A 26405-nucleotide genomic window follows, 5' to 3' on the forward strand; every position below is an offset into this window, starting at 1 on the left:
TTATAGATTATGCTTTTGGTATCATAACTAAGAAAGCCTTGTATAACTGAAGCTCACAAAGATTTCCTCTCATATTATCATCATGAAGTTTTACAATTGTAGGTTTTATATGTGGCCTTCCCAAATGGCTCAGTGGCAAAGAATCTGCTTGTCAACGCATGAGACACAGGAGATTCGGGTTTGATCCTTGGGTCATGAAGATCCCCTGGAGAAGGGAATGGCCACCCACTCCAGTATTCTTGCCTGAGAAATCCCAGGGACAAAGGAGCCTGACAGGCTACAGTCCATGGGGTCACAAAGAGTCAGACACAACTGAGTGAACACACACACACAGCTTTTATATTTATGATTTATTTTGAGTTACCTTTTCTGTAATAAAATCTGCCTTTGATGAAAGTAAGAGAGAGAAGTACTAGGGAATAAACAGAAATGATTCTAGTACCAGTCAGCATTGGGGAAAACCTTGGATTTTCCCAGGACTACTGATTTATTCATTTCTATGGATTTCAGTGAATCTGGGCCTGCCACCTTCTGTAGCTAAACAGTCTAACACATTTATATAGCTAACCTGGGGTCCAGCATTTAATCAGAATGCACCCAGCAAACATCCTGGGAAATTAAGCTCACATTTCCAATATGCTCTTCCAGACCAGCCCTACAGGGGATTGCTTGCAAAGTTGGCCAGCAACAATTCCTCCCACCCTGCACATGTATACCACTGTTTCTGTCTTAAGAGGTGGAGTCCATCTACTACCACCACCACCCTGAAAGTATGCTTGCTTTGCAATTTGCTCTGATGGATAGAATGTGACAGAAGCGATATGTCCAGACCTTCAGGGCCCTGGCAGCTTTGGCTTTCATCCCCTGGGAAACCATCTACATGTTCAAAAGTACACTTACTTTGCTGGGGAGAAAGACAACATGGAGGAAAGAGAAAGAATATAGAGAACAGGAGACTGTAAAGAGGTAGAGAGAGAGGCCCTGCCATCCCAGCCATCCCAGATGTAGTGCCAGTAAGTTTTAGGAGAGTATCTTACACAGCAATAGCTAGCTGAAACACTCCTCAAGCTTCCTCCTAAAAGTGTGAATTACAGTTCACTTTCTAAGCTAGACAGCTCTATTTGGCAGGAATCAGTTCACCAGTAGAAAGAACTCTGAATCTCGGGTTAAGTTCCAGCTGAGCCATTGTTCATGTAAATGTCCCCAGAAGACTCTAAGGTAAGGTGCCGGTGGTTCGTTTGGGAGGCCTCCCAGAAGGCATAATCGTAATGATGGACTGGGAAAGAGAGGGAAGGGAGGAAATGCAATAAATGGACTGCTTGCTGGGCAACTGTGGCTCCATCCTACTAAGGACCCTTCTTCCCTCTCTTACACCCAAACCTCAGCTTTATGTCATTTCTTTCGCCATTAAGGCTGCTCTTCAACTTTATTTCAGCAGAGAAAAAAGAATAATAGTGGTAACATGAGGAGCTGGTAAGAAAAAAGTATCAAATCTGTATACAGACTGTGACTCCTGCCAGGCACAAGACCTAAGAGATGGCCTTGCTTCTACAGCTCTTCATCTGAGAGAAAGCTCCATCCTCCATTCAAACTCTTTTGTACAAGACCCCCAAAGGACAACTTTAGGAGAGTTGATGATATCCGGGGTCCCCAGGCACTCTGCCTTGAATTAGCAGAGACAATTAAGACAGCATGTGGCTTGTGCAATTTTAATTGTGACCATATTCTCACAGCTAACAAAAAGAAAGTTAAAAGGATAACTTTATAAATGAAGGCATTACTCTCATCCGAGGGAAAAATATTTTTTTTCCAGTTAAGTCTCCTTCTATTGTCTACTTTTTGGCCCATTTCCTAAAGCTGGGAAAGAGGCAAGACAGGAAAAAGACAGGTACCTAACTCTGAAGAGATCGGCACAAAGCAGAGGCCCTCCACAAATGCCAGCTCCAGTTCCCACCAAGGGCATTCCTGAAGCCCTGGAGGCTGGCTGTTGGCACTCAACACAGACAGAACCAAAAAAGGTCTGGCCTATAAAGTAAAACCAGACAGCGGAACAACAGCAACAGCCTATGGTCTTCCAAAGGCTCAACTGTTCTCCACTGAGGTCAATGGAGACACAGAGAAAATCCAGGAAAGGAGGGAGGCTGCAGCAAGCCCTATCAGCAGAAGGTTCCAGATAAAGGTAGTGACTGAGGGAGACTCTGAGGTGGATTCAAGTTCTCCCTTGCTCCAGATTCACCTCAGGCGGCCATCAAATCGCCTCTGTCTCCAGGCAAATGAGGTGATTCACAATTCTGTTCAGAAGGTAAATCCACATCAAGAACCCACCCATCCACTTCAGCTCATGAGGTCCTGAGGCCTCTCCTCATTTTAAACAAAGACACAGCTGAGACTTGGGCAAGAGGACTCGGGGATTCCTAGTAAGTTCGCAGGTGCTGCTGCTACTGGTGGTCTGGGGAACACAACTTGAGATTTGGTGGTCCTCACTGTTTGTTCTCTCCCATAGGGGAGCAATTATATTAGCATATCATGACCCTGAGCTGTCCAGCAGTAAAGAAACCTTTGTTGTTGTTGTTCTTTAGTTGCTAAGTTGTGTCCAACTCTGTGACCCCATGGACTGTAGCCCGCCAGGCTCCTCTGTCTGTGAGATTTTCCAGGCAAGAATACTGGAGTGGGTTGCCATTTCCTTCTCCAGGGGATCTACCTGACCCAGGGATCAAACCCAAGTCTCCTGCTTGGGAGGCAAATTTTTCACCACTGAATCACCACCAGGAAAACCCACTAAAGAAACCTACAGAACTCGTTTAAAATGCACTCTGCTACCCAGACAGTATGTATGGATCTCTCTGGAAAGCAGTGCTTCGAGGAAGCCGCTTTGGGAAAATTTCTACTAGGGATGGTCCTGACCAGCAGAAAGGGAAGAGCCACCAAAAAAGACAGATGCCCAAGTCAAGGCCTTGGCAGTGAGTGAAGGGCTTTGGGCCACACCCTGAGGCAGGATCCTGGCAGGGCAGGCGGTCTGGAGAGCCCCAAGCCCATGGTTCAGAAATGCTCACAGAATCCAGGAAGTCTGTCAGGAGGCAGCCAAGGCCAGTCTGCCTCCAGCCTTGGATCAGGATACCAGGCCTTAAGAACTGATGGAGAATACAACAGGGTCCTAGTTTCTAGAGACCAACAGGAGGTTACTAAGCCTCCAACAGAGAGAGTGAGAGAGCCGTTATTCATCAGATAAATGTGTAAAACAGGGTGGGCTTCCCTGGTGGTCCAGTGGTTAAGAATCTGCCTGCCAGTGCAGGGGACATGGGTTCCATACCTGCTCTGGGAAGATCTCCCATGCTGCCAGGCAACGAAGCCTGTGCGCCACAACTACGAAGCCCGCGCTCCACAAGAGAAGTCACTGCAATGAGAAGCCCGTGTACCAAAACGAGACAATAGCCCCCGATCGCAACTAGAGAAAGCCTGCGCAACAGCAATGAAGACCCAACACAGCAAAAAAATAAACAAATATTTTTTTTAAGTGTGTACAGGGTTAGTTACAGCATGCTAGCCTACATGGCTTAGAAGATCCCCTAACTAAGACCAAGATGAGTCCTGAACTGAGCCTCGTGGTAAAGGAGCAGAAGCCCCTAACACTGAGGGGTCTTTTTACAGGGAGGCTCTGACTTCATAGCTGTGATTGCTAGGCATCTATAGAGCTCCAGGCCAGGCAGGTCTCAAGGTAGATTCTGAGTACCAAGACCCTAGTTGAGGGGTTGACAAAGTTTTGCTGTAAAGAGCCAGAGAATACTACTTACAGCTTTGTGGGCCATATGGCCTCTGTCACAGCTACTCCACCCTGCCACTTATCACCAAGTAGCCACAGACAACACCCAAACAAATGAGTGTGGCCGGGTCCCAGTGACACTGATAGACTGATAGCTGAATTTCATATAAATGTCAGGTGTTACAAACTAGTCTTCTCCTCCTGATTTTTTTCAATCACTTGAAAATATAACCACCATTCTTAGCTCCCTGGTCCTACAAAACCAGGGGAGGCGGATTGGGGTGGGACGTGCTGTTTGGCCTGCCCAGATTTATTGGGTTGGCCAAAAAGTTCATTCGGGATGGTCACACATTGTTACAGAACACCCTGAATGAACTTTTTGGCCAATCTAAGAGTTTGCAGATGCCTGCCCTAGGTCCCCACTGTGAATCTGACAGAGCAGAACCCACAGAGGTAGGGGGTCAGGGAAATCTCATTTCATCAGACTGCCCCCAGTCATACCAACCTAGCCTGTCCAAACACCACTGCTGGGCTGGGAACCACTTACCAACTCAGAGCCCTGAAACCCTTTTAGTGCTGCTCACAGTTCAGTCTCCCTGACTTGCCCAGCTTGGGGGCTTTGGGGAGGCTCCATGTGAGGGGTGGGATGTGCTCTCCTGTCTTCCCCACTGGTGTCAATCTCACCCATCCTCCAAGGGGCTGCCTGCTACCGAAGCCCAGCGCCATCCATCTCTGGCATGAAGATGTGGAGCCCCCGCATCTTTAAGAGTGGATCTGCTGCAGAAATTCTCAATCCCAGGACAAGGTCTTGCCAGAGAGGCAGAGCCGTCCTATTAGACTCATGCAGCCGGCCTTTCTTCACGAGCTGAAGTTATTTCTAAGCTTCAGCTGAGCTGCAGGGCAAAGACAGGTAAACACCCGGTTAGCCATCACCCAATATGTGCTCTGCCATGGCTGGCAATCAGGCCAGATGGGGGCTGTGCTCCATGGAGGAGGACTTCAAAGGAGAGGCAGTTGAGGGGCGCCCCCCCCCCCGCCCGAAGGTTTGGGTTTGTTTTGAAGTTAGAAGTGGGAGCAGACAAGGAAAGGCTACACATGCTTATCTCAGGAATGTCGGGGACTTAGGAAAAGAAGTTAGAGGAGGCCATGAGGAAGGCCAAGCCCAGGAGAGAAGGGGAAGAGGGTTATCATGCAGCCCTTAGAAACAGACCTGCCACCCGGTCCTGGTTAAGGACTGAACTCATCCAGCAGACCCGGCCTTCTCAAACTTCACTGTGTAGAAGAATCCTCAGAGGGCTCTTGTTGAAATGCACATGATTTAATAGGTCTCAGGTGGGGCCTGAGCGCCTGACTCGCTTTCTCTGTGAGTTTGCCTTTTTAATAGATGCAAGTTGTCAAAGTACATAGGGCCCACAGCTTTGTCCCACCTGGAGCTGAGCTACTGACACACAGGACTGCTGCATATATGGGCATTCAGGAAGTTGTCTACATCACAGCACCCACGTTCACACCTGACAAAAGACCAGGTGGGTTCTCAAACCATGCTGCCCTCCATTCTTTATTTTTGTATGAGATTTATTTCATTTATTTACTTTTTGGCTGCACCACATGGTTTGTGGGATCTTAGTTCCCTAACCAGCAATCCAACCTGCACCCTTGGCAATGAAAGCCCGGAGTCTTAACTACTGGACGGCCAGGAAATTCCCACCCTCCATTCTTTAAGTCTTGAGTCCTGGGCCTGCCTCTATCCTTTTCCTACTTAGCACAAAATCTATCTCCTGATCAAGCTCTGTGTCCACTTGTGCCTAGACAGGGCATCTTTTTCTAAGCTGCCCAAAGGAATTGGACTATACAATGCCCTGCAGCCAGCAGTGAGAGAATGGCAAGCACCCTTAGGTGACCCTTGACAAGATGCTGCCAGTTGACAGCTCAGACACTGCTTTGTCACTCAACCCTTGAGTGGATACTATTCATGAACTGAGCTATAATGATATCACTCAACCAAAAAGACATATAATCTCAAGAGTTGGTGAAAATGCAGAGAAATCAGGACCATTACACACTGCTGATGGGTGTGTAAAAGGGTACAGTCACCTTGGGAAAAACAGTCTGGCAGGTCCTCAAATGGTTAAATGAGTTACCGTATGACCCTGCCATTCCACTCCTAGGGATCTACTTAAGAGAAATGAACACACATGTCTGTACATGAATATTCACTGCAGTATTACTCATAATAATCAAAAAGTAGAAAGAGCTCAAATTTCTATCAATTGATGAATGGATAAAATGTGGTCTATCCATACAATGGAATATAATTTAGCCATAAACAGGAGTCAAGAGCTGATACCTGCTCCAAAATGGATGAGGTTTGAAAAACATTATGCTAAGCCAAAGAAGCCAGATACAAAAGGATAAATATTGTGTGATTCCATTTGTATAGAATGTTGACAAGAGAAAAATAGAGAGACATAAAATACTTCAGTGGTTGCCTAGAGCTGTGGGGAGGAGGGTAGGAAGTGATGGTTAAGGGGTGTGGGGTTTCTTTTAGGAGTAATGAAAACGTTCTAAAATTGTGATGGATACACAACTTTGAATACAAATCACTGGATTGGTTTACACGGGTAAATGATGTGGTATGTGAATTACATCACAAGAAAGCTGTTACAAAATATCATGACCTGTCAGTTGGTGAGCTCAAGGCAAGTGGCAGAGAGAGGGAGCCTTCGGGACCTCGACAAGCATGGGCAAGGACCAGCTTTAGGGCAGCAACTTCTCAGAACCCTTGAGGAACACCCAAGCAGCCTTGGGTGTGAGAGTCTCAGATTGCAGCCAAGTGTTGATACAAACAACCACACAGAAATACATGAAGGTAGGGCTCTAGGAGTGCCCGGGGCACCACTGATCCCTGCCTGCTAATCCCTGGTGCTGGGCCAGCGCCTAACATGTGGCGGCCATTCAAAAACTGAATTTAGTTCCTGCCCATGGAGGAAACGGAGAAGGCAATGGCACCCCACTCCAGTACTCTTGCCTGGAAAATCCCATGGACAGAGGAGCCTGGTGGGCTGCCGTCTATGGGGTCGCACAGAGTCAGACACAACTGAAGCGACTTAGCAGCAGCAGCATGGAGGAAAGGGAATCCTGGAGTCACTAGATTGAGTTCTAAGGCCAGCCCTGCTTCTCACTCCCCGTGTGACTCCAAACTCCTTCCCCTTGCTGAACCTTAGAGGATCATCACTAAGACATGGGGAGTTCTGTCGCAGGCGCCCTCTCAGGCTGAGGTGCCACATGAATCAAGTGGCCCGTGTGGGGAGCCTGGATGTGGGTGAGAAACTCCTGAGCCTCTAGAGATCGAGATACCCACCAGCAGGTCAGTCCCACTGAGACAACACCCCACCCCCACCAAGGACCAGGTCCTGGTCGGCCATGATGACACAGAATGAACAAGACTCCAAGGCCTGCTCATGTGGCTGGGGGCATCCGGTCCATGAGTAGTTCCTGGAGAGACTGATTCTACTACTTTGGAAAGTTGAGTTAGACTCGAAGTGGAGACAGGATTTCAACACTGGATATTTAAAGGAACTGGAGCGTTTGTCTGACAAATGCTGAGTCAGTGGCAACAAGTCTGTCAGAGTCCCTCTACAGAGCGGCCACCCTGGAGGCAGAGTCTCAGAAGATGAGGGATGTGGCCAGGCCACCAGTTCCTCACCACTCCACCAGGGGCCTGCCAATGCTCGGCTCAATTCTCACTCGCCCCGTGGCCCTCATTTAACCAGTGGTTTTGAACATTCTTGAATCCCTGGAGCTGGCAGGGTCATTAGCCCAGCCACCCACACAGCCAGCAGCAGGCCAGAGGCCTCCAGAAGAGGGTCCTGGGCTGCCCTGGCTACAGAAGAGACAGAGAGGCTCATCCGACATAGCTGGGAGGACGCTGCCAAGAGCCAGTGAGTGATAACAGAGGAAACAGCGGGGCCCTGTCACTGAACAGGTCACTGTCAGAGCAGGGCAGAAGCAACAGGGCAAGGATCTTTCAATGCCAAGGCTGAAAGTCCACACCCAAATTCTGTTTGGATCCGTCCGACTATTACTCATTAAAAAAAAAAAAAAAGTTTTAAAACCAATACACTCAATTCACAACCCCAAACCTTTGGGATAATCCAGGGCACTACGTCCAAACCCATTTATCATCTTCTTGAGAACAATGCATCAAGAGGAATGAAGTATGAGCTAAGGATTACGGGGCCGTGAATCACTCACCTCAGGAATGACAGCTCCAGAAGTTTCTGAGGTCAGAGTGCGCTGTGAGCCCATAAGACCCAGGTGCAACCAATTATCATCTCCAACAAGCTTTATCCTTAAATCTTTTATCTGAAAAACCCTGCTCCCTCCCTGCAAATTCCCTGGTGTTTCTAAGTCTCCTAGTGTCCTAAGGTGATTTGACATGCAAGAGCCTCAGCAATTAAACTATGCCCCTACATGTTGCCTGTCCAAATGGATCTTTGGTTCAGTCCTGCAAATTGCCTCTGCTATCTCGAATTTCTTTTTCATTGGGGATTAGCAGCTTGGAAATTTTGCTTAAATCCTGCAAGGATATTTGAAATAGAATGTGTTGATTCCCTGTCACAATTACCTCAATCGTTCAATCAACCCACAAACAGCCATGAAAAGATTCTGCCCCAAGTCCCAGATACTGTGTTAAGTGAGGGATATGGTAAGTTGCCAGCCCAGGCCTGAAGGTAATTACAACCTAGGATTATGAGTGTTTTGTTTAGTGTCAATTTTTAAATGAGGAGAATGGGAAATTGTACTGCTGGTTATAACCCAAGAGGCTACCCGATCATTGGTTCAAAGTTTCCCTACTCTGGCAATTTCATCTTACTTTCTCTGTTGACTTTTGTGCCCATTAAGTGCACATACTTATATAGCATTCACAAAGCTATCTAGTAAGTTGTGGCTTTGATTTAGAATAGGGCCTTCTCCCCAGAAAAAGATCACTCACATAGACTTTTGTTTCCAATTTCAAAATGTTGTTAGAGAAGGAAGCCCAGAGACATCCTATGTTAACCTTCCTTGGGCCTGTAGGGTCAACACTATTGGTATCAGCATCACTCAACATCATTCTTTAATCCCCAGGTCCAGGGTTCCTACATGGCTCCCATCTGTGTTCTAATAATTACCACCTTAGCTAACTTGCTATCTATTTCACCATAAGACAGAGAGCTACTGTGTTATGGTGAGAAGGAATTCCCCATCTTCTCCATCCTGGTATTCTAGCATTGCATCCTTCTATGTCCACTTTAAAAACAAAGTCTCTGAGTAAAGCACAGGTTCCATGAGAAGAAGGCAGAATTCAAACATCCAAGAGAAAGAGCCAGGCTTAAAAGACCCCATAAACAATGGCCCATAAAAGCTGACAGTCAAGAAATGACACAGTCAAGAACTGACGGCTAACACAACATGGAAAATCAACTATACGGCAATAAAAATAAAAAAAAATGAAAAAAAGAACTGAGGGGGCTGGCTTGAGAAGGTCTCTATGAACTGGAACTCCAGTGAGGTGATTCTTCACACTGCTGTTTTCGAAATGAATCTTTAACCTGGGTATTGATCATAACTTGGCTGCTACAATTTCAGACTACGGTACAACCTGGCAAGTCAACCTTCTGCTCTTGAAACTCACTTCAATCTTCACTTTCAATTACTCATTTGAGCTGCATTCTCTGAAAGGGGAATTGATGCAGCACACACATTTGCGTTGACTAAGGAAACCATTCAACCACTTTGGAAGGGACTGTTGCAAAGTGGCCAAGAAAAATAATAAATGCAAATTCCAGCCTGTGGCTGCAGTAAGTGTCTCGTCTTATAACTCCCAACAGAGAAGGTTATTGCTCAAATGGAGGGTGTTCATGGATTTAAAAAAGCCAACCTCTACAGCCAGCAAGGCATCATCTCTATGTATGGAGGTTAGCAGTGGCACATGTACTGTTTGCCCACACATTTCTCTTAGCTCCTCTGACCAGTAGTTCATCACCCGAATTGCAGGAAAACTATCAGGTGGCAAAGAACCTGTCTGCCAGTGCAAGAGACGTAAGAGACACAGGTCCGATCCCTGGCTTGGGAAGATCCTCTGGAGGAGGGCATGGTAACACACTCCAGCATTCTTGCCTGGAGAATCCCATGGACAGAGGAGCCTGGCATGCTACAGTCCATGGGGTTGTACAGAGTCGGACACTACTGAAGCGACTTAGCATGCATGCACGCATTAACTCAATAAGCACAAATATCCTGTTGGCTTCTAAGGTCCTGGCTAGGCTCCATGGGAAATATAGTGGGCTAACACAGAGCAGTGTCCTGCTTTCACAGCCTCAGAATCTAGGAAAAGTGTAAAGGAATGCATAGCTCATTGTAATGTATGGCACGTATGATAAATGCCACAAGACATAGGAAATGCTGTGGGTGTTTACAGGAAGGTAGGAGCTTCCTTATCAAAGGATCAAGGAAAAGTTTCATCCAAGTGGGAGTGTTGCTGGACGATGGGCAGAATTTCAACAAATGGAGGCTTGAAGGAAGCATTCCAGGTGCAGGAAGTAATAACCAACAAGAAGAGGGAACATGGGACTCCAGGTCTATAAAAGCATCGAGTCAACTTTGGCTGAATTTTAGGAAGCCAGGAGAGAAGGACTGGAAAATTCAGCTGCAGGCAAACTGTAGAGTCCCCTATCAACAGCAGAGAACTTTCTAGCTAATTTAAGAGGACAGGGAGCAGCTGCTTTAACTTTTTGAGTGAGAGAGCAATGTGATCAAAACAAGTGATAGTTACTTCAAATTTAAAAATTAGAAGTAAAATAAAAATGAAGTAAAATTGTATTTAAAAGAGCAGTATCTGGCCAAAGAAAGTAGGATGAGTTGTCATATGAGAGACTAAAAGTGAGAATGTTCTAGAAATTACTGAAAAGAGAAGGGCAATATTTCAATCTCTGTGTTAGGAAGGTTTGAAGACGGTGCTTTAGTGATGGGTTCTGGTGTCTCTTTCAGTTCACAAATCTAGGAAATGAGTAGCAATAATAGCAGGATCTGGAGAAAGGAATGGCAAACCATTCCAGTATTCTTGCCTGGAGAACTCCATGGATGGAAAAGCCACGGGGCCGCAAGAATTGGACATGGGCTTCCCCAGTGGTTCAGTGGTAAAGAATCCACCTACAATGCAGGAGACATGGGTTTGATCCCTGGATTGGGAAGATCCCCCTGGAGAAGGAAATGGCAACCCACTCCAGCATCCTTGCCTGGAGAATTCTATGGACAGAGGAGCCTGGTGGGCTACAGTTCATGGAGATGCAAGGGTCAGACATGACTTAGCGACTAAACAACAGCAGCAGCAGGATACTGTACTCAAAGTGTTATCAATAAGAAAATGCCAGATGAAAAGGTCCTACTTGTCCCAGTGTCGACTTAAAAAATATTCACAACCTGAGAGTTATGTTTTATTTGGTGGGAATTTTTAGGACTTCAAGCCGGGAGACAGCATCTCCAGTAACCCTAAGAGAACTGCCCTGAGGAGGTGAGGGGAGGAGCCAGGTTATGTAGAAGTTTTGCAACAAAGAGCAGATAGGGACTTCCCAGGTGGTCCAGTGGCTAAGATTCTGTGCTCCCAAACTGAGCAGGTGGCTCAGGTTCCATCCCTGGTAAGGGAACTATGATCCTGCATGCTGCAACTAAGAGTTCTCACAGGGCATATAAATAAATGAAAATAAATATTAAAAACACCAAAGGGCAGGTAGTCTGAACATCAAAAGATTATCATTAATTAAAGAAAACTAGATAACCCAAGTTAGAAATTCAGTGCTTTTCTATCTATGGGAAGATGCAAGTCTGGGCTCACTGAAATCATTCCTTTGATATGCACCTCAGCTGTTTGGGGCCAGTATCCTGTGTTTTTACATCCTGGGTTTCCTCAGGGTTCACTGTAGGGAATGGCTACAGTCAAGATGGCAGGAATTCTTTTCTTTCCTGAGTTTCCTCAGGGCTCACCGGCTCACATTGGAGGGCTGCAATCATTCATGGCTGTGACATCCATGTTTACTGTTAGGGCAGAAAATATGCCATTTCTCACTAGCATTCTCCTTTTGAATACAGAGGAATTCTATCAGCTGATTACATGTTTTAAACCCAAATAGAAATTTCTAGCCTAACCCGCTCCCAATGAGACTTTAATTGTATATCCTGAGCCAGGTGTTCAGCTCCTAATACTTATCTCCAAATGTAGCATTTTAAAAGACTGCTCTGGCTGGTGAGGTCTGGTTTGGTTTCAGCCATCCTCACTTGGTTTTCCTGGCTGGTGATGAGGAAGAAACAGACAGAACAGGCTCCATCTTGAAAGCAGGACTCCATCTTGGGCTGGACTGTGGACTTTGAGCTATATGCCCAGTATCTATGGAAATGACATACCAACTGGAAAACCAGGCCCCCTGGATGGAAGAGCCTCAGGGCTCGTACCTAGACTCTCTGTTGCCTAAAAGAACACCTTAATTATCTGTGTAACAGAATAGAATCATAAATACTATTATGCTTATTGGGGTATGACCACAGGCCTATTGATAATTGTCCACTGTTAACTACCTAGGCTTAAGGCATATGAATCATGGGTTAACTTTGATTGTATCTTTCTTTTCCTTTGTTCAGACTAGTTTCAAGGAATTTGGGGAGGTGGGTTTGGGCATGTACACTTAGGGTATATAAGGTTTTCAGAAAAACTGGTCAGGGTCCTTGGCTAAGAGGAGACTCTGCCTTGGGCCCGCCAGTGTAATAAACTGCACTCCACTATCTGCATTGTCCTTCTGAGTGAGTTTGTTTCCCGGAACGCGTGGCTACAACATTTGTTGCGTGAGCCGGGACACTCCTCACTTTGAGGAGACAAGTCCCATTTGGGACTACTCTGAGGCCTCGCGGCTCGAATCTTCTAGAGGGGGGAAGGCACCTCGCTCTTCTGGAAGGATTCTGCTTCTCAATGCCCGGACCTTTCATATTAGCAGGTAGTGGATGGCAGCAGAGGAACTGAGCACTCAGGTGAGGAGGAACCCACCCAGCAGGGTGGAAGAGAGGGCCTGATCACTGCCCTGGGAGGGATTAGAAGGGGCACAGACCCACAGGAGCCTGGAATAGGCAGGTGGCAATGGTTGCTTGGTACACAGGTTGACAAGCGTGTTAGGGCTTAGGAAGGAAATTTGTGAAGGTCATTTACGAGGTGGTGTCCACGCCGTCTTGGGGAAAATTATTACCAAGCAATTGCCAAGGGATTTTTAGAAGAAACTTGGTTTTTGTGTGCTCGTACTCTGCCCTCCCTAAGGAGGTGTCCCATCTGCTATGAAATTCTTGACCCCCTCGGAATTGTCAGGCTAGAAGGATGGGGATACATAAGTGAGTACGAATTGGCTTCTCTAGAGACAGCCTGGGACGTGGGATATTTAACCCATCTGTATTTTCATCTGCACCTGATCAAGCCCACCAAGGCAGAATGGGCTTTAAAAGTTAAGGGAGAAACAGTCTTGGATCACATGGTGTTTTGGTTCGGCTGTGCTGACCGGCAGGTGAAGACACGCCGATCCCCCTTCTCCCTCTGGGATCTGGCGGGTGAGGCTCTTCTCACCCCAATTAGGAAGGAGGCAGAATGGCAATTTAAGTGTCATTGAGTGGAAATATCAGAAGTACATAGGGTACTGAGAACTTCGTAGACAGAATGAAAAGGAAAAGTAGAAGAAGGTCCGAGAAGGTAAGCAAGATGGAGGGAAGTGAATCTAAGGCAACTGTATTGGACTGCATGATTAAAAATTTCAAGAAGGGACTTGGAGGAGACTATGGGGTGAAGATGAAGCCTAACCGCCTCCACATACTCTGTGAGGTCGAATGGCCTATGGGAGTAGGATGGCCACCAGAGAACACCATGAACTTAAAATTAGTGGAAGCAGTCTATACAGTAGTCACAGGAGAGCCAGGACACCCAGATCAATATCCATATATTGACTCATGGCTAGGGTTAGCTCAAGACCCTCCTACTTGGACAAGGTTCTGTATCCAGAAGGGAAAGGGAAAAATATTAATGGCACAAAAATTGACTGATGATAAAAAAGGAAATTCTACAGGATTTGGACGGGGATGACCTGACCCATCCCCCATACTAGATAATGACGCGCCTGCCTCCCAGTGCTCCACCAGGACTGGAGGCCGCCTTAACGCCCAATCCAGGGCCAGGTGAAGTTCCTGCAGCAGCCACTGCTCTTCCACCAGCTCTCCCGGAGTTCATAGAGCCACCATTTCGGCAGGCTCCAATCCCAGCGATGGAGACCTCTGGTCAATGCCCCCAGGATTCCACCTCTGCTGGACCTCCTAGATTGTATCCACCTCTCCCGGTGAGTACTGATGGGAAGGGGGAAGAAAACACAGCAATTAGACAGAGGCTGCACTCCGCCAAGGAACAGGGGGAAAAAACCCCACTACAGATGCCCCTCAGAGGGTACAACAGCTTCCAGTTCAGGACGCATGGGGCACTACCGTCCGCCACCTGTAGCCTATTAATACCAGCCCTTTTCCTCCACAGATATATTAAACTGGCAGAAACATTCTCCACCGTACTCAAGGGAGCTAAAAGCCATGATTAGTCTAATGGAGACTATTTTTTGAGCCCACTGCCCTACATAGGATGACATAATCCAACCACTAGGCTCCCTTTTCAGCACTGAGGAAAGACACAGGATCCTAACTGAGGCCAGAAAGTGGTTAAGAGAAATGGCACCTGAGGTACTGCAAACCCACAGTGGTGGGCAGAACTAGCCACCCCCGATGAGAGGCCCAGCTGGGACTGTAACACAGAGGAAGGGAGGGGCCACCTGGAGAGCTATAGGGTGACTATCTTACAAGGTCTCAAGAGGGGGGCCCAAAAAGCTATGGGCATCACAAAACCCTCCAAAGTGATTCAAAGGGAAAGCGAATCACCCTCTGAGTTCTGTGAAAGACTGTGCGAGGCCTATAGACTTTATACGCCAATAGACCCAGCCAGAGGCTGCTGGGTCTCAGATGGTGATAAATGCAGCCTTTGTATCTCTAGCCTACCCTGAAAATGTCAGATGGGGGGGACACCAAGTGACTCATGAATTTTTATACATCCCTGAATGCCCAGTACCTTTGTTGGGAAGAGACTTGCTGTCTAAATTGGGGGCACAAGTGACCTTACCCCCCACGAAAGACCCACTGTTCGAGTGGGCTCAACCACCTATTTACTCTTCCTCTCAGTAACCCCTCAAGATGAATGGAGGTTGCACGATCTCCCGGAAGGGAAACCAGACAGGCTAAACAGTCGAGAGAGAAAGTTAACTCAACAATTCCCTGAGGTCTGGGCGGAAGACAACCCACCCCAGGTTTGCAAAACAAGTCCCACTGGTACTAGAACTCAAACCTGGTACAATTATGTCAGCACCCACCTTGGGCCTGCCAGACCTTGCTTAGCCATTTACTCTTTACATGACTGAAAAGGACAAGGTGGCTATGGGCGTGCTGTCCCAGATTATGGGGACATGGGACAGACCGGTAACTTATCTCTAATCAGCTGGACAATGTTGCCACTGGGTGGCTGGGATGCTTATGGGCAGTTGCTGCAGTTGCCTTACTGGTCCGGGAGGCAACCAAGCTGACTTTGGGCCAAGATTTGTTTGTAAAAGTCCCACATGAGGTCAACATTCTCCTGCGAGGAGACCCCCATAAATGGCTGTCAACATCCCGGATTACTCAATACCAGGGACTGTTATGTGAGACCCCCATGTTACTACTGAGCCTTGTCAGGCCCTGAATCCGGCCACTCTTCTTCCTGTGGGAGGAGGTGGGCCCTCAAATGATTGCAAGGAAATATGCCAGCAGACCTGACTTGAGAGACCAGCCAATCCCGGACCCAGATTTGGCCCTGTACACCGATGGCACCAGCCTGTTGCAACAAGGGCAACAACTGTCGGGATATGCAGTAGTCACGGAAAAAAACCATCGTTGAGGCTAGCTCTCTGCCATCACATTGGTCCGCTCAACAGGCCGAACTATATGCTCTAATCCAGGCCCTCCAGATGTCAAAAGGTAAGAAGACAAACATTTACACAGACTCCAGGTATGCTTTTGCTACACTACAGGGCTCTATATAAGGAGAGAGGCCTTTGACAGCTAGTGAAAAAGATATTAAAAATAAGGAAGAAATTAAGACCCTATTAGATATTGCCTGGGAACCAGAAAGGGTTGCAGACATACGTTGCTGAGGACGTCAAAAAGAGGATACCCCCCAGGCTCAGGGAACAGACTGGCAGAGAAGACCTCTAAACAAGCAGCCGAGGGCTTGGGGGTGACAAGTGAAGCCCCTATTAAAGCTCGAGTATTGGCGGAGCTGCCTGAGCTAACACTGGACTCTCCAAAATACACTGAAGCCCAAAACCAACTAGCCAAGGGGCCATCAAGACTGAAAAGGGATGGTGGGAATTGCCAAGTGGCAAATTATTGGTACCAGAGGAGCTGGCACCCACTCTGGTAAGCCAAACACACCAAGCGACCCATGATAAACTGGAAGAGCTAATTTGAAAATATTTTCTGGTTCCCCACTTCTCTTCCCTATGCAGGACAAAATCTCAGAACTGCACTGCCTGCTCACAGGTCAATGCTGCCTCTCGGCACAGACAGAAACCTCCAGGGACTCAGGTGAAAGGCACGCTGCCCTTTGAACACCTGGAAGTGGACTTCACTGAAATGAAACCTCACCAACACTACCATTACCTGCTGGTCATGGTATATACGTTCTCGGGATAGGTAGAAGCTTTTCCCACCCGGACTGAAAGAGCATCAAAAGTAGCCTGGTGCCTGCTTAGGGAGATAGTTCCCAGATTTGGATTTTCTGCCAGCACTGGATCAGACAATGGCCCAGCTTTCATAACTGATTTAGTACAACAAGTAAGCAAAACTTTAAACATCAAGTGGAAATTACATACAAATATAGGCCCCAGAGTTCTGGGATGGTGGAAGGAACCAACCAGACACTTAAAGAGACACTCTCCAAGTGGGTCTTAGAGACTGACTGTTCCTGGGTGGACTTGTTTTCGACGGCTCTGCTCAGACTCAGGATGACCCCACAGTCCAATGGCTCTTCTCCGTACAAAATTGTGTATGGGAGGCCCCCTCCCATAATAAAACAGGTATCAACAAATTTGCCTTAGGTGAGGGGAGATGAGATTTCACAGCAGATGGAACAACTGAGTAAGGTAATAAATCAGGTAACTAAGTTTGTACAAGAAGGGTGCCATTCCCCCTTGGGGAACAGATTCACGAATTTGTGCCCGGGGATCAGGTGTGGTCAAGGACTGGAAACATGACTCCTTGGCCCCACATTGGAACGGTCCATATCCTGTTGTTCTAACTACCCCTACAGCAGTTAAAGTTGCAGGTGTCACTCCCTGGATCCTCCATATGAGGGTGAAGAGAGCATACCATGCAGACCTGGAGGACGCTGAGCGGAGTATACAAAAGGACCCCACTGATCCCTGTGAAATCAAGATCATCTTAAAGAAGAAACAGAGATGAAGCTCTACAATCAACTGTTGCTACAAGGGCTTGCTGGTATCATCTTGAGACTAACCATAGTTTCAGTACAAAGAGGGACCTGTGCTATAATTAAAGTTGAATATTGTGTATATATTCCTGATTTATCTGGCTATATATCAGCCACCCTAGATGACATGAAAGGTCATGTAAAAGTTATGTCTGATGATAATCTTCCTTTTTGGACTTCGGTCCTATCTTGAGTGAAGGGTGATTGGTGGAAAACTATATTTACCATTTTTATCGTTGTCTTGATAGTTCTGCTTTGTGGACCCTTTATTTCACAATGTATTATGAACACTGTAACCCAAAGGTTGATGTTGTTCTCCCAAATTGGAGGTTGGAGAGTCAGGGTGCAATATATCCCTATGAATGATGCTCATACTACGAGTTAAGAGCATCAAGAGGCGGGGATGAAGGAGGAAAGACAGAACAGGCTCCATCTTGAAAGCAGGACTCCATCTTGGGCCGGACTATGGACTTTGAGCTATATGCCCAGTATCTACAGAAACGACATACCAACTGGAAAACCAGGCCCCCTGGATGGAAGAGCCCCAGGGCTCATACCTAGACTCTCTGTTGCCTAAAAGAACACCCTAATTATCTGTGTAACCGAATAGAATCATAAATACTATTATGCTTATTGGGGTATGACCATAGGCCTATTGATAATTGTCCACTGTTAACTACCTAGGCTTAAGGCATATGAATCATGGGTTAACTTTGATTGTATCTTTCTTTTCCTTTGTTCAGACTAGTTTCAGGAATTTGGGGAGGTGGGTTTGGGCATGTACACTTAGGGTATATAAGGTTTTCAGAAAAACTGGTCGGGGTCCCTGGCTAAGAGGAGAGTCTGCCTTGGGCCCGCCAGTGTAATAAACTGCACTCCACTATCTGCATTGTCCTTCTGAGTGAGTTTGTTTCCCAGAACGCGTGGCTACAACAGTGAAACCGCACACTTTACCAGTTTTCACCAGGCGTCAGGTTCACGGAGCCTTTCTTAGTGGCCACAGCACTTGTTCTCTATCTTCAGCCTTGCTTGCAAAAGGAGGTACACGGAACCTCAAAAATCTCAGATGTAAATGAGGTTTCAAGAGTTCACTGCAAACAGAATAAAATGGAAATGCAAAGCAAAACTACAAAGAGATACTTGTCAGAATGGCTATTCTCCAAAAGACAAGAAACACCAAGTGTTGGCAAGGATGTGGAGAAAAGGGCATCTTTATGTGCTATTGGTGAGAAAATAAATTGGTGCAGCCACTATGGAAAATAGCATGGAGGTTCCTCGAAAAACTAAAAATACAACTACCATTTGTGCTCAGTTGCTAAGTTGCGTCTGACTCTTTCTAGACCCCATGGACTGTAGCCCACCAGGCTCCTCTGTCCATGGGATTCTCCAGGCAAGAATACTGGAGTGGGTTGCCATTCCCTTCTCCAGGGGATCTTCCCAACCCAGGGTTTGAACCCCGCATCTCCTGTGGGAATGATTCTTTACCATCTGAGCCACCAGGGAAGCCCATCCCTAAGTTTATTGCAATGAAAATTAAATCATATAAATTTACATATAGAGAAAGGGCTTCCCTGCTGGCTCAGAATGGATCAAGAAGATGTGGTATATACATACAATGGAACATTATCCAGCCAGAAAAAAAGAATGGAATGCTGCCATTTGTGACAACATGGGTGGACCCTGAGGGCATTTTACTAAGTGAGGTAAGTCAGGCAGAGAAAGACAAATACCATATGATCACACATATATGTGGCATCTAAAAAATGAAACAAAATCTAAGCTCATAGATAAATAAAACAGAATTGTGGTGGCCAGAGGGGAAGGGGAGTGAGAAGTAGACGCAATGGGTGAAGGCAATCAAAATGTATAAACTTTCAGCTTTAAATCAGTCATGGGATGAGATGTATAGCATGGTATGTGTGTGTACTCACCCAGTCTTTGTGACCCCATGGACTGTAGCCCGCCAGGCTCCTCTGTCCATGGGATTCTCCAGGCAAGAATACTGGAGTGGGTAGCCATGCCCTCCTCCAGGGGATCTTCCCAACCCAGGGATCGAACCTGGGTCTCCTGCATTTCTGGCCGATTCTTTACCATCTGAGTCACCAGGGAATGACTATCATTAATAATACTGTATTGAGAGTATATCTTAAAAGTTCTCATCACAAGAAAAAAATTTTTTGTAACTATGTACAGTGATGCATGGTAACTAGACTTACTGTGGCCCCCATTGTGCAGTGTGTACAAATATCAATCACTACACTGTACACCCAAAACTAATGTTATATGTCAATTACACATCAATAAAAGCAAAAACAAAGAACAGAGTAAGAAATCCTATCTTACAGACATACAAACACAATCCAACATAGACAACTTTGCTATGAACTTTCCATATACTTCATGTGGGTTTTTATAGACACCACATCTTGGTAGGCTATAAAAATCAGAGAGCCAGAAAAGCTGCATCAAATTCAAAGATGGAAGAACTCCAGAGACCTTCTAGGAGTGGGACTGGGAATGATTTTCTCTCTCTCTCTCTCTCTCTGACAGTTTCCCTATTAAATCTCAGATGGTTATACAATAGGGGGAGAAGTGCTGATGGGGGCTTCTCAATACCCATCTCCCTCTTTCAAAGATTCCTGATTCCAGGCCTCTTACCTGAGACACACTGTCCACTTGCTAAGAGACTGCCTCTGAAATGATCTTCAAAATCTATCACTCAGCACTTAGGGTGAACATGGCTGACATGACTTGCCTTGGGACCCACAGGCTTAGAGTCTCCCCTCCCCAGACTTCCAAAACCTCTGGCTTGGACTGAAATCTGCTCCTTTGGAATCATCAGCCCCAGCAGAGCACATTTCCTGAAAGATCCCATTGGGATGTGCCAAGTTGGGGGCAGCCTGCAGGCTGGTGCTGGAGGGAGGAGCCGGGCCAACCAGGGCCAGTTCCCAAAAGTAGTGAGCGTCCAAGCTGGAAACCCATGACTCTGTGGGTGGCTGGGCTCTGGCAGCAAGCTATGCAGTAGAAGGAAGGAGAGTGGAGGGCAGGGTGAGAGAGGGGAGGAAGGTCAGGTGGAAAAAGACAAGAGGCCCCTTGGCTAACTAAGAAAGGCTCCACCAGTTGCACAGGCGGCTTAGAGATGCCTCCCAATTCAGCAGAAAAAGCCACCTCTAATTTCTCAACTTCTCCCCCTGCTCCCTGTCCAGTGCGGGCTTCTCCCTCCCCTCTAGTTTCACATTAACCTGATTCCCGCTTTGGGGGGTGGGGGTGGGGGAATGAATCCACCTGGGGGTCAGGGGAATGGCACTTGCCAGGCACAGAGGATAAAGTCTCCTTTCCACTTTGCCCTGAATCAGTTCCTACCCAACAGCTGAAAAAGTTACAAGAGTCAGCTGGAAACAAAAGTTCCTGATTATCACTTCACACGTTGGATTCATTCACTCATTAGTGGATGCGCAGGGAATGTCTAGCAGCCAACCCTACATCTCCCCAGCATGCTATCTGGGAACCCTCCCCCTCCAGGCTTCACCCACAACTCTGTAGGTTCGCTTTTCAGACCCAAATTTAAACTGCCCACAGTATTGAAAGTAAAGCCAGATATCTGCTGACCCCATAGCCCACATCACCCACTTTCCCATTAACACTAAATTAAAACGCACCCATCGATTTCTTCTCTCCAGGGCGACACGGGTGCATCCATGTTTCCCAGCTCCCCTGAAGCTCTTTGCTAACTTAAGCCTCTCTGATGAGGGACTCAACGGTAGTTTTTAAAAGGGCATTTCCAAAGAAGGTTTTGTCAACACCAGGAGAGCCCTAATAAACACCTGGGTCCCCTTAGATGCTACAGACCACGCCTTCCAGAAACCAGAAGCCCCACCCCCTGTCTAGCAGAGCCCGCGTGCTAACCAAGCGCTTGCCACATGTCACCACTCTCAGCTGGCACCTCTCTCCCAGTGGTGCAGACTTTCTCGGAATCCCCAGCAGGGGGGGTTGGGGGATGCGGGAGAGGCCCCGCCTGCGCCGGCCACCAGAGTCCTTCTACAGCGACTAGTGCCCTGCAGCCCCAGGGGGTCGCCTGGCTCCTCGAGTGGGAGGGGGTAGGTACTCCTTCCAGGACAAGCTGTCAGTCCCCTGGGTCCCAGCCGCGAGCAACCGCAGGAGAGGCAACTCCTGGGGGTGAGAAAGTGGCCCGCGGCCAAACGTCTCTTGGTCGCCTCTGGCGCCTACGTGGGTTTGACTGACCCCCTGGAACTCCGGGCGCAGAGGGTCCGTCGACTCCCGGCGGCCGCCTGACAATCGGTTCTCCCTTCCCGATGCCCGGACGCTAGCCCCGCTCCGCATCCCCCAATCCCGGGGCGGCGAAAGACGAAGTCGGCGCAAACAAAGGGCGCCTCGCACCACCCTCCGGCCAAGCCGGAGATGGGGGTGGTCCCCGGCATCCCGCTGGGGAGGCTGGCCCGCCCCTGGCATTACCTGGGAAGCCGCGGCTCGGCGGGACTCTTAGCAGCAGTGGCAACAGCAGCAGCAGCGCGGGCCGGAGTGCGGGGCTCCCCATGGCGCGCCGGCGCTGCGCTCCGCTCAGCTGCGCGGCGCGCGTCCCGGGGGCGGGAGGAGATAGACCGGACCGAGGGACGGCGCCGCGGGCCGGCGGAGGCCGAACTTAAAAACTCCTCCTCTCGCCTGTCTCCCGCCCCCGGCCAACCCTCCTTCCTCCGCCTCCCCGGAGCGCTGGCGCGGCTGGGGCTCCGACCCACCCCCTCCTTTTGTGCCAGCGCTTCTTCTGGAGCGGGGCTGACACCTCCGCCCCCTCTCCGGGGTGCCGGAGCGCGCCAGGGGCGTGCCCTAGTAAACCGAACCATCCCAAAGTATCTCTGGGTTTCCCAGTCTGCGCCCTTTCACTCCAAATACACACACCGGTTGCCCGACCCCCTCCCAGATCCCGGGCCCCTAGCACCATGTCATCTATGCAGAGAGCTGGGTGAGTCGCAGGGAAAGAGAAGAGACAACCGCGGCAGGTTACTATGGCCAAGTTCGCGGGTTTGACCCTCTTGATCACGCCCCAAGTTTGCTGTTATTATGCTCACCCTCTCCGAAAAGAAACGCCGCTTAGAAACCTGCTCGGGTCCACGGTTACGGATAGAGTGGAGATTTGAACTTAGGTGTGTGGTTGCGCCGGCGCCAACGTCCGTGCTATGGCTTTTTGGTTTCTCTTTAGCGAAGGAATGAATCAAGGGCTGGCCCGGGTGTGTGCCGGTTTGGGATGAGGCTTGAGGTACTCTTTCCAAGGTTGGCTGATGGGCGAGCACAAGGCCCAGAAAGTTCCCCGTCTCACCCACAGCCTGGGAATCCAGCTGTTGTAGTTTCTTGCAATCAGAGTTCCCCATTTCCTGGATTGTTCACACCCCTAGCACACCACGACCAGCCTGGAGCCTCCACCCTCGTGGAGGCTGGCGTCAGGATAGGGTTTCTCGGCTGCCTGCAGGACGGATCTGGTTTCTTCTTTGAGGCTTTCTCTCCCTCACTCTCTCTCTCTCTTTTTTTTTTTTTTTTTTTGTAAACACCTAAGGCAGGGACCTCGCCCCTTTTCCTGCCAGAAGATCGTAACTAAGACATTCCAACTAGGGCTGCTGCATTCAGTTGTGCCATGCGCTCTGAGCGAAGGTCCTGGAGGAAGGGGCAAGGGTGCTAACATCCAGCCGCCTCTGGGGTCACCGAGCCCTGTACTATGATAGAGGCCATGTTCATTGTGGAAAGGCAGCTTTCTCCTCACCTCAGCAGTCTGGTCTGTTAGCTAGACGAAGAGCCCTGGGAATATCCATACAGGTTTTCCATTTTTTTAATCTAGATGGCTTGGTCTTTTCCCAGTTCTCACAAAAGACTCTGCCTTGAACTACCATCTTATCCTCTCTGGTGCCTGGGAGCCTTCTCTCCATCGTTGCTGCCTCCTCATGGAGCCGACAACCCTTCTGTAACCTTCTGATCACAAGACAATGAGGGTGGTCAGGCTCTTCCTGGGCCTCCATCTCACCAGACTCTCCAGGGAATGGTTCTCAATCCTGTCCACCCAGGAGAGAAACCTTAGGGGAGCTTCATGGAAATACCCTATCTGGGCTCCACCCCAGCCAGGCCAATGAAACTAGAATCTTTAGGGATGTAGCCTGGCCTTTGAGTAGATGGATCATCCCCTTGCCCCCATGCTCCAGTGGTGCAGGTTTTAGAATGGGATAAATTCTAAGTCAAGGATTCTCAGCCCAAGTGCTATTGACATTTGTGGCTGGACCAATCTTGGTTGGGGAGGGTGCCTGCTCTGTGTACTGAAGAATGTTTTAGTTGCATCCCTGGCCTCTGTGCCCCTGAGAACAAGTAGCAGGCCCTCAATTTTTCTCTGTTGTGACAATACATGTCTCCAGGAGCTGTCAGATATCTTCTAGCACAAAAACTGGCCCTAATCAAGAACCCCTGTTGGAGGCTCATGAGCAAAGGTTTATGGGCACCCCAAATTTCCAGGTCCAGGTTAGTCTGACCGGTGGCCTTCCTTTCCTTTATCACCTCTGAGACAAGTTCTGCTCACAAAACCCAGCATGCATTTTATTACTGAACGGACAAGGAACACCTGGCTCTCACCTAGCACCTGAATCTGGCTGATAACAAGCAACACCACACTGTTAAGAGCTGCTTTCTTTGCTACTTTAGAACAAACTCCAACCAGATTTATAGTAATAATTACAATAACTAGTATTACTATATATAATTATTATATACAGGACTCTCTGGCAGAAGGGATGAGGGAAGAGGGAAGCATAGGAGAAATTATCCATCCTCTTCACAGTGTCCTGGTAGACAATAGGAGGTTAAGTAGATTCATAATCTGTCAAGCAACTGAATCCAGCAGACAGGGCCATGAATGGATGGAAACAGGAGGAGAAGTCACCCAGGGAGTGCCATAGAGCTCTGATCTCTTCCTGTCCTGCTGGTCATAGCTACTAATGAGTTGGGAAAAGACACTGTTGGCATGAGGCACAGAGATAGGTAAGAAATAGGTTCCAGGCATCTCTAATAAATAAGCAAGAATGTTGTATTGACTCTGAACACTAAAAAATAATGATAGGACTTCCCTGGTGGCACAGTGGATCAAAAATCCGCCTGAAAATGCAGGGAACATGGGTTCTATCCCTGGTCCAGGAAGATCCCACAAGCCCTGGAGCAACTAAGCCCGAGAGTCACAACTACTGAAGTCTGTGCTCTAGAGCCTGTGCTCCACAAAGAGTGGCCACCACAATGAGAAGCCTGCTCTCTGCAACGAAGAAGTAGCCCTCACTCACTGCAACTAGAGCAAGCCCGTGTGCAGCAAAGAAGACCCAGCATAGTCATAAATAAATAAGAAGATAATAAAGATAAATACGATGCCCTACATGAGATCTCAAAATTCAACCACACAGACTCAGAGTACAGGAAACGTGGCTTCTCAGCAGTACCTACCATTCTTAGTTGCCTACAGGCTATGACAGACTTGCCAGGCACCTCAGGTTGCTGCTGACAGAGCCTGTTCTATCCTCAGAAGCATTCCTGAGTGCTGGGCAAAGTGCCGAAAGTGAGGAGAAGGGAACACAGCCTAAGTCTGGCAGGGGGTAGGGGGGTGGGGAGAGGTGTCTTTCCACCAATTGCAGTGTGGAGGAGGCTGGATTAAACAGCACAGCCTTGTCCCCTGAGTTAGAGCAGAATGACCCACAGTGGAGAAGGAAGGAAAAGGAGTCGCAGGATTCCCCACCCCTCCACTCTCTTCCTTGAACTTGTAGACTCAGAGACACCATTGAAGCAGAATCTGGCAGGATCTACTGCAGGAGAGAGCTTTTCTGAGCATGTCAGTCAAGGCCCTTCCCTCATGAGTCTCTGCCATCTTCCCACACCTCCTTATCCCCCACCCTCACAAACCTGTGCTTCTCTTCCCACATCCTTCCAGAGTAAAGGACCTGAAGCTTAAGGGGAACATTGGTGGCTCACTGTACCTTAGGAAATGGGAGTGGAATCAAAGTCAAGGAGACACTCAGGAAGGATGAGACTTAAGACAGTGCAGACTAGCTGTGCATGCGTGCGTGCTAAGTTGCTTCAGTTGTGTCCGACTACTTGCGACCCATGAACTGTCGGCCACCAGGCTCCTCTGTCCATGGAATTCTCCAGGCAAGAATACTGAAGTGAGTTGCCATGCCCTTCTCTAGGGGTCAAACCCAGGTCTCCTACATTGCAGGCAGATTCCTTACCCACTGAGCCACCTGGAAACTAGCTGTGGTGAAGGACTATTTTTCCAAAATTCTCAATTCAAGTTTGGGATTAGCAGAGGCGAACTATTATATATAGGATGAATAAACAACAAGGTCCTGTATAGTACAGGGAACTATATTCAATATCCCTTGATAAACCATAACAGAAAAAGAACATGAAAAGGAATGTATATATATGTATAACTGAGTCACTCTGCTGTACACCTGAAATTAACACAACATTGTAAATCAACTATACTTACATAAATTTTTTAAAATTCCCAATCCATCATTGATCAAAGCTTTTATAAAATCAATAAATATAACTCCCTAGAAAAATAAAATGGGAATAAGTCAGAGAGCAGCATGGGTTTAGGGACCACACTTTGAGTAGCACAGTTATAGTGGGTTTAATTGTTTTCATCCTGCACTTATACAAACTAGAGACCACACTAGACTCCAGGTTTCTGAGAACTCAAGACTCTAAGGACAAGGAGATGTGACCGCAGTCTATTGGAATCGTGCTAAATGAATGCCAGAAGGGCAGGGCGAGTTTGGCTGGTACTATTGCTCTCTGGTATCTGTTACAAATCTAGATCTGAGAGGGTTAACTTAAGAGTGCTCAAGGTCAAGATCAAAAAAAAGCTACAGGCAGTCTGTTTACAATCCCCTGGCTTAAAGAGATTTCTTCTCTTTCTAGAATAAATATTCAGAGTGATACAATACAAGCTCTAAGGGATGAAAATTTCTGCAGCATAATGGAAAA

The 26405-nt window shown here is 47.8% G+C and overlaps 1 protein-coding gene across 5 annotated transcripts in view; it reads right to left on the minus strand.

The window, feature by feature from the left end:
- SRPX (sushi repeat containing protein X-linked) overlaps positions 1–22073 on the minus strand; it is a 141318-nt gene extending 119245 nt beyond the window's left edge. For 2 of the 5 annotated variants that reach the window (XM_006072318.4, XM_006072317.4), the window contains exon 1: positions 21855–22043. In XM_006072318.4, coding sequence (XP_006072380.3) covers positions 21855–21936 — 82 coding nt within the window. In that variant the 5' untranslated portion in view covers positions 21937–22043. Of the gene's footprint in view, positions 1–21854 lie in introns of all 5 variants that reach the window. The other 3 variants (XM_044937440.2, XM_044937439.2, XM_044937441.2) reach the window with 3 other exon arrangements.
- Positions 22074–26405: the final 4332 nt, after the last annotated feature.

Source organism: Bubalus bubalis, chromosome X (genome assembly GCF_019923935.1).
Source record: "Bubalus bubalis isolate 160015118507 breed Murrah chromosome X, NDDB_SH_1, whole genome shotgun sequence".
Classification (NCBI taxonomy): Eukaryota; Metazoa; Chordata; class Mammalia; order Artiodactyla; family Bovidae; genus Bubalus; species Bubalus bubalis.